Consider the following 9,034-nt stretch of genomic DNA (forward strand, 5'->3'; position numbering starts at 1 on the left):
ATGTGAAAGGCCAGCGTACTACTGAGCTACAAACCCTGTTTCCATATGAGTTGGGAAATTGTGTTAGATATAAATGTAAACGGAATACAATGATTTGCAAATCATTTTCAACCCATATTCAATTGAATATGCTACAAAGACAATATATTTGATATTCAAACTGATAATTTTTTTTTTTTTTTGCAAATAATCATTAACTTTAGAATTTGATGCCAGCAACACGTGACAAAGAAGTTGGGAAAGGTGGGAATAAATACTGATAAAGTTGAGGAATGCTCATCAAACACTTACATGGAACATACCACAGGTCTGATTGCTAATAGGGAACAGTTGGGTGCCATGATTGGGTATAAAAGCAGCTTCCATGAAATACTAAGTAATTCACAAACAAGGATGGGGTGAGCTGTCGTATTTTAGGCTTCATAATGCGCCACAAATTTTCAATGGGAGACAGGTCTGGACTGCAGGCGGGCCAGAAAAGTACCTGCACTCTTTTACTACAAAACTACGCTGTTGTAACACGTGGCTTGGCATTGTCTTGCTAAAATAAGCAGGGGCGTCCATGGTAACGTTGCTTGGATGACAACATATGTTGCTCCAATACCTGTATGGACCATCCAGCATTAATGGTGCCTTCACAGATGTGTAAGTTACCCATGCTTTGGGCACTAATACACCCCCATACCATCACAGATGCTGGCTTTTGAACTTTGCGCCTATAACAATCCGAATGGTTATTTTTCCTCTTTGTTCTGGAGGACACCACGTCCTCTGTTTCCAAATATAATTTGAAATGTGGACTCGTCAGACCACAGAACACCTTTCCACTTTGCGTCAGTCCATCTCAGATGAGCTAGGGCCCAGAGAAGCCAGCGGCGTTACTTGGTGTTGTTGATAAATGGTTTTGGCTTTGCATAGCAGAGTTTTAATTTGCACTTACAGATGTAGCGACCTACTGCAGTTACTGACAGTGGTTTTATGAGGTGTTCTTGAGCCCATGTGGTGATAGCTCATACACACTGATGTCGGTTTTTGATGCAGTTTTTGATCCCGCCTGAGGGATCAAAAGTCCGTAATAAGTCCGTGCAGTGAATTCTCCAGATTCTCTGAACTTTTTGAAGAGTTCACGGACCGTAGATGGTAAAATCCCTATATTACTTGCAATAGCTCGTTGAGAAATGTTGTTCTAAAACTGTTCGACAATTTGCTTACAAAGTGGTGACCCTCACCCCATCCTTGTTTGTGAATTACTTAGCATTTCATGGAAGCTGCTTGTATACCCAATCATGGCACCCACCTGTTCCCAAATAGCCTGCACACCTGTGAGATGTTCCACATAAGTGTTTGATGAGCATTCCTAAACTTTATCAGCATTAATTGCCACCTTTCCCAACTTCTTTGTCACGTGTTGCTGGCATCAAATTCTAAAGTTAATGATTATTTGAAAAAAAAAAAAAGGTTTATCAGTTTGAACATCAAATATGTTGTCTTTCTTGCATATTCAACTGAATATGGTTTGAAAATGATTTGCAAATCATTGTATTCCGTTTGGGTTTCACGGTGGAAGAGGGGTTAGTGCGTCTGCCTCACGATATGAAGGTCCTGAGTAGTCAGGGTTCAATCCCAGGCTCGGGATCTTTCTGTGTGGAGTTTGCATGTCCTCCCCGTGAATGCGTGGGTTCCCTCCGGGTACTCCGGCTTCCTCCCACTTCCAAAGACATGCACCTGGGGATAGGTTGATTGGCAACACTAAAAAAATGGCCCTAGTGTGTGAATGTGAGTGTGAATGTTGTCCGTCTATCTGTGTTGGCATGTTGTCTGTCTATCTGTGTTGGCCCTGGGATGAGGACTTGTCCAGGGTGTACTCTGCCTTCCGCTCGATTGTAGCTGAGATAGGCGCCAGCGCCCCCCGCCACCCCAAAGGGAATAAGCTGTAGAAAATGAATGGATGTATTGCGTTTATATTTACATCTAAAACAAATTCCCAACTCATATGGAAACAGGTTTCACTTTACTTGAAGTTGACTGGCTTACCCTCAGGTTAAAGGTGGCCCTGCATACAATCTGTACAAACATGAACACAGTCATGCTATTATTGTAATAATAATAATGGATTAGATTTATATCGCGCTTATCTATTGTTAGATACTCAAAGCGCTCACAAAGAAGTGGGAACCCATCATTCATTCACACCTGGTGGTGGTAAGCTACATATGTAGCCACAGCTACCCTGGGGTAGACTGACGGAAGCGTGGCTGCCAATTTGCGCCTACGGCCCCTCCGACCACCACCAATCATTCATTCATCATTCATTCACCGGTGTGAGCGGCACCGGGGGCAAGGGTGAAGTGTCTGCCCAAGGACAAAACGGCAGCGATTTGGATGTCAATAGGTGGGAAGCGAACCTGCAACCCTCAGGTTTCTGGCACAGCCGCTCTACCCACTACACCATGCCGCCCCTTGTCTTTTAAAGGATGCGGTCCTCGGCTCACAAGTTTAGTAGATTAGGTTTGCACGCATTTTAATACATATTTAGTAGATCAGGCCTTATTCGTTTGTTAAACGCAGTACATTTGGTACATCTGTGACAAATTGAGCTCATCCATATGAATCTACACTGCTAAATAAAATGTGAGGAAATGTTTTTCCTAAAAAACTCCTACAATTGTTTTCAGACAAAGATTATGTGTTCTTATTTGACTCCTTTAACACAACAAAGTTTGCATAGGGGCAAGTTAACAGCTATGTATCACCTGTCCAGTGGCAGATGACCCTTCAGTGTTGTCTTTACAACAGATCATACATCCATGACTTCCAAATACGATCTGAGTCAAAACAACAGAACGCATGAACCTTTTCCATTAGTACAAGAACATTGGTAGTGGGAATGTATGGCTTTTGCAAGTGTTTACTGACAGTTTTCCAAAGCTCTTTTGCAAACAAAATTACATTCACATTGCAAAAATGAGCTTTGCATTTCTTTAACTGGTTTAATACTATGAATTGTACATTCTGATGTCCAAAGTAACTAGAGTAATGGTAAATGGTATACCATTTAACAACACTCACTCTCTTCAATAAGCCACAGTATTTTGTCGATAGACACAATATTCTGAAAACTAGCCTTGACGTTACTACCTTTGAATAATTAATATGACCATTATTTCTGAGTATTTCTCAGAAAACTGTTGCTGGCTTTTGTAAGATACAAATCCGTAATGCTGGATAAAGAACAAATGTAAAAACCATGATATGGTGTGAACTTGACAAACAATCATATGCTTCTCATTCACACTTACAGGGTTGGCAAACACTCTTGAGCAGGAATAGCAAGCATAGAAAACGTCAGAAAAGTCATGTCCGGGCCATTTTATGAACTCCTGGTGAATTGTTATAGTTCTGGAGGAATAACCAAAACAAAACAATGAAAGTGGAATAACAAAATATTATAAATTGATGATATCAGTGATGTGAAACACAAATCAATAATTAGGAAAACACATACCCTCATGGCTGTAGATATCCAAGGAAGAAATCGGGACACCCTGCTGTAAACGCCAGGTTTCTTGGCCATGGCACATCCTGTTCCCCAGCTCACAACCCCCAGCAAACGGTAACGGCTGGTCTTTGACAAGCAGTCCTCTGCCACAAAGGGGCCGCCACTGTCACCCTAACACCGCAGTGGGGTTAGGTATATTTATAACTCATTCATAGAAAATGAATGAGTTATAATATCACAGATACAAAAGTAATCAAATAAGTTATTATCTAAGAAGAACATCAGAATCACACACCTGGCAGGAGTCAACGTTTCCCTTTACATAGCCAGCACAAAACATGCTGGTGGTGATCTGGTTGTCATAGTAATCCGGGGCATTACATACAGCGTCACTGATGATGGGGATGTTCACCTCTTGTAGAACGTTTGCTGGATTACCTGAACGTGATCATGTAGTGTCAACAAAAACAATACTTTGCCATGTCTGTATCTCTGGGTCTTACCAAAGTATTCAACGTTTCCCCAGCCTGTTACAGTGCCCATCTGTCCATCAATCAGTCTTTGACCATATGCTGGCAGGCAAACAGGTTGGATGTACTCTACACACAGCAGACATCGAATTGTTTTAAGCATAAACGTGCAGTAGCTATGTGGTATGAAAATGCACTTGATGTATCATGCGTGCCATAGGGACAAGAGAAGGTTCTTTCAAAGGATTGTTACCACTTTAATTCTTAGTGAAGAAGGGTTGCAGTTATATAGCCAAACACTAGATGTCCCTCATGATCAGCTGAAATTTTTCTTTAAAAGCGTTTGAAATGCATTAATATATACAGTAAGTGCATTATCATCTACTGTATTTATTTCTATTAATAAATAACTGAAAATGAGTAATGTTGATTAAAGTAGGCATGTATTATATGTATTATAATGCTTGGACAAACTGTGTGTGACTGGAAAGACCCAAAGATCATATATTTAGAACTCAAATGTTTAGAAGACTTATAAAAAAATTAAGTATGCAAAATACTCTAATGAGCTCATTCCTTTCTGGAAGTGTTAAGATGATGTTTAATGAGGAAGAAAAGGGTTCCTCTGTGTTTCAGTCCATCATACCATTGAAAGTGAGTGGCTGGGTGAGGGCCAGTACAGCAATGTCTCTGCTGTTGTCGTCAATGTTAGGGTCCACAAAGGGCAAGTAGCTGCTGTGGTAAACAATAGTTTTCACTTCCGCCACAATGGCATTGCCAGGTTTGTTGTAGATGGAGCCCAGCAGCACACGCCATCGACTGATGACACTAAGACGTCTAGTGGACAGAGTTATAAAGAAAGAGGGAGAGAGTGAATTTTGTCTTATAGAAACATTCTCTTCATTTTACAGTAAACACACCGACCTCACAATTGGGTATACCTGCACAATTTAATATGATTTGTCTACAAAATCATGCCTGTGTATCTACTGAGATATTGATATACTGTAATATACTGATTCATAGTTACCAAAAACACTGATGCAACTGAGCTACAAAATGTTTGGCACATGACTGAATATAGTGTGTGTTAATGGGCCATTCCACCAAATTGGTGCCATTTGCGTCCGGAGGAAGTCAAACGTATAAATTAGGGCTGCCAACTTTTAAGAGATAACGCATGTGATTAATCACACATATTATATAGCATTAATCATGTGTGTATGCAGATCAATCACGCTTCTAGCGGAGTACATTCATTTTATGTAATTATCCTAATATTAATCCCTGTGAAGCATATGGAGCATACGTGGCCCCCCAAATGTTATATCCCGTCTTTACATTATCATGATGAGTTAGTGGTTAAAGTAAGTTACTCGCTGTTTTTTCTGGTTTAACTAAATCTTAAGATCTTTTCAACAAGCCGCTGATTGTCACTGTGTGCAAAATATACTCATGTTAAACACCCATGGTAAGGTGTGAAATACTAAACCACACCTTTCTCCCAGCGAATGCAATGCTCCACTAACTTGCAACAATAGTAGAATAGAGTACATGTTTACACTCTAGCAAGAATTGTCAGTGAAATTCTTGCTGAAAATTGATTTCAGACACATGGCTAATTTAAATATGATTTGTGTATTTAAATGGGGCCGTGTACAGCAATTCTCCGTTGATTGGGATTTGCAAAGAAATGTGCTTGGATTAATGCAGCGTTTCTCAAAGCGTGGGGCGGGCCCCACCTGTGGGGAATAGAGACATGACAGGTGGGGCGCGAGGAACGGGAGGGAATTTCACTTAAAAAAAATGTTTTATTATTATATTCTTGCGGCGGCAATGACCAAGAAGAACGCGGAGTTGGAATATAATTACAAGACTTTATGTACATATTAATATACATATTTATATCATATTTAAATATTTATTTAATATGTAACTACAAGCTTCAGTCACAGACAGAGTCCCACTGCTTTTATGAGCGGTCAAGCGAGTCAAAAGCCACATTTTTTTATTTTTTTTTATTTGTGGCGGCCGTAATTGTTTCGTGGCGAGCCGCCACAAATAAATGAATGTGTGGGAAATCCTGACTTGAATGTTACTTGATGTTCAATAAATTTGAAAATGTTAAGCTTGGCATTAACGTTCTGTTGTGGCGATGGGGGCAGGTGGGGCTTGAAAATTCCCCCTTGTCCAAAGTGGGGGATGACAAAAAAAGTTTGAGAACCACTGAATTAATGTGTGCGCACACTTTTATACATCTGAATTTGTCCGTGGGTATGATGATTTCTGCATTTGAGCCAACACCAGTTTTTTGTATAAATCAATGCAATTCTTAATACATGAGGTTTCAGGTCAGTGCATACGCCAGTGCAAAGATGACTTAGGTAGAAAACTTAGCTTCAAAATTCAACCCGACGGGGCTTGTTGCTTAAGGCACAGGAGTTGGGCCAGACAGGGTCTGCGTTTTTCCACTCTTTTTGGACGGTTGATAACTTGAGCTTGTGCTTGTGAAGTTTTAAAATCTGAGTAAAATTAATTGATTGAATATGATTGATTTGTCTATATTGAAGCAAATAATTATCTTATTGAAGCACAACAAGGTTAAAATGCCATCTAAAAGCAAAACACGTTTTTCAGCAAAAACGCTAAAAACAATGCTGGTGTAGTATACTTGCAATGTTGTCAATACAAGCAACACACATAAGTTAAGCAATGCTTTTGTAGGAACTCTGATCCAAATTCAAAAGTGTGATTAATCTTATTTAAAAAAATAATTGTTTGACAGCTCTAATATAAATGCATGATAAAATTAACTGTCAAATATGTTTTTGCTAACAAGCAACATGTCCTGCACATTCCACACTACACAAAATTAAACTTAAAAAGGGACTGTAATTATTTTATGTATGCAATAAAGCTCTGTCTCTTACGCGGGGAAGCAGTGAGCTGCAGAGACAATCCAGCGGTCTGAGATGATGGAGCCTCCACACTGATGATCTCCATTGTACTGCAAGCTGACCTGCCACGGCCAACTGCCTTGCCTAGCATTGATGCCACCAACTATTCGGTCTGCTGCAAAACTACGCCTGCCACAGTCTGGCAAAGATGAGTAAATAGATTTTGGATTGAAGTATAAGTGGAATAATTGAACATACGAAAACAACAAATGAATATAGGAGCTAAGATTTTACCTTGGCACAACAATGTGAGAACCTCCTTGCTTTCACAGTCACTGAAATGAAAGAGATACTTCAAAACACAGGGTAACCTTTAAAGCAGAACACCAGAAGTAATACAATTCAAATAAGACTACCATTCTGAGTTGAAGCAGGTTTTTTTTACTTTCTTTTACACTTTTGAAATTGAGAATTTTACAGTGAATCTGCACCCTTGCCTTACGTCTTTGTCACGAAAGACTTTTTTCCTGATCCAAACACCATGCGTTAAACAACGTGTGCAAACTATAAAATATTGTGTACTATTGGCGTGTTGTGGGTGGTCTAATCTTTTTTAGAGTCGTGAGCATAACTGTGCCAGTTTGCAAGCACATGTATTATATTTGCATCTCTTCCTCCCATATTGTGGGTGTTCTGATAATCGGCATTAGTTCTGCATTTACATGAAGACACACGCTTAATCGATTGTGTTCTCTATTTTGCTTATATAAGAGATGCAATCCACTTTGTAGATCAGCTTTGTGTGCGCTATCAAGTTTGCTCATGTTTTAGTACACGCAAACCTTTATTAGAGCAGGCCTTTTTTCTTGATTTTACATATTACGAATTACAAGTACACTTGTATGGCAGAGAAAGAATAATGTTAAAATATTGCTTTTTAAAATCTCAGTACATTCGACAAATCTTTAATAATGGCAACAGTTAGAGGCAATAATTTATTATTTTTATTTCCATAGAAAGAAAGGGGTAAAATCTTAACCTGGCATAAAACATTTTACACAATCAAATTAAGGTGTCAGTGTGCGTTACCATGGGAACAAAGAGTCTTTGATTTTCTTGCCATAGCTCAACTCGTTGGTCCTGACACAGAAGAACTCGCCACCTTCACCACCAGCATCCGACACAGACGTGATTGAATAATTCACCACACTGAAAAAAAGACGCGTTAATAATGGCTAGGTTTCAAAGATGTCAATGCATTTTTTTTTACATTTTCTCACCTGACAAAGCCAACTTCCTCACAGCTGATGCTAGCCAGCATCTCATTGGCTGAGGAGGAGCACACTTGACGCCACCTCTTGTGGGCGGAATCAAACACTCTGAGATGTTGGTCAGCAGAATTAACTTGGACTGTTGGTAATTAAATCAACATGTTAGTTGGATAATCATTGATGTATGTGTTTTATTGCAACGACATGATAAAAGGATCCATTTAGTAATTTATGTTCTACACCACTTGTCCTCATTTATCAATCAGTCAATCAATCAATGTTTACTTATATAGCCCTAAATCACTAGTGTCTCAAAGGGCTGCACAAACCACAACACAAACCACTACGATTTATGATACGGGCAAGCTGGAGTCTATTACAGCTGATTTTGGGCGAGAGGCAGGGAACACCAGTCAATCGCAGGGCACCATCCACACTCACATATACAACTATGGACAATGTAGAATCTCCAACTTCCCAGTACTCCTCAAATAGTGGGCCATGCCCCAATGTAAGGGAAGGCATACGAGACCTCGGGGAACCTGTGTCATGATCCGTGGTCCGGATCCTGTTCAGTTTATTTATGTTGTGTTAGTTTTGGACTTCTTTAGTTCCTGTTTGCACTTCCTTGTTTGTTTTGTCACCATGGTCACATGATTTGCACCTGCCTCTGTTTGGGACACAACAGTATCTAATCATGAGACACTATTTAAGCCTGCCTTTTTGATCACTCGTCCTGGCTTCCTTGTTTGCGGTAAGCAACAGTCACATTTATGTTCTTGTTCTCGACTCTGTGCTAAAGTTGTTGCCTTGGCTTTCCGTACGTTCGGCACGCTTTTCTTTTGTTTGTCTCTGTCAGTTTGATACGGTGCATTATTCATTAAATCATTTCCTACC

At 39.8% G+C, this 9,034-nt stretch overlaps 1 protein-coding gene across 5 annotated transcripts in view; it reads right to left on the bottom strand.

The window, feature by feature from the left end:
* Positions 1-1,385: 1,385 nt before the first annotated feature.
* hpn (hepsin) overlaps positions 1,386-9,034 on the bottom strand; it is a 22,413-nt gene continuing 14,764 nt past the window's right edge. For all 5 annotated transcript variants that reach the window (XM_061916311.1, XM_061916310.1, XM_061916313.1 and 2 more), the window contains 9 exons: positions 8,147-8,276; positions 7,956-8,075; positions 7,161-7,201; positions 6,900-7,065; positions 4,616-4,806; positions 4,003-4,098; positions 3,795-3,937; positions 3,506-3,670; positions 1,386-3,399 (listed from right to left, as the gene is read on the bottom strand). In XM_061916311.1, coding sequence (XP_061772295.1) covers positions 3,355-3,399; positions 3,506-3,670; positions 3,795-3,937; positions 4,003-4,098; positions 4,616-4,806; positions 6,900-7,065; positions 7,161-7,201; positions 7,956-8,075; positions 8,147-8,276 — 1,097 coding nt within the window. In that variant the 3' untranslated portion in view covers positions 1,386-3,354. The remainder of the gene's footprint in view (positions 3,400-3,505; positions 3,671-3,794; positions 3,938-4,002; positions 4,099-4,615; positions 4,807-6,899; positions 7,066-7,160; positions 7,202-7,955; positions 8,076-8,146; positions 8,277-9,034) is intronic.

The sequence above is a fragment of the Nerophis ophidion genome, linkage group LG11 (assembly GCF_033978795.1).
Source record: "Nerophis ophidion isolate RoL-2023_Sa linkage group LG11, RoL_Noph_v1.0, whole genome shotgun sequence".
In the NCBI taxonomy this organism is placed as follows: Eukaryota; Metazoa; Chordata; class Actinopteri; order Syngnathiformes; family Syngnathidae; genus Nerophis; species Nerophis ophidion.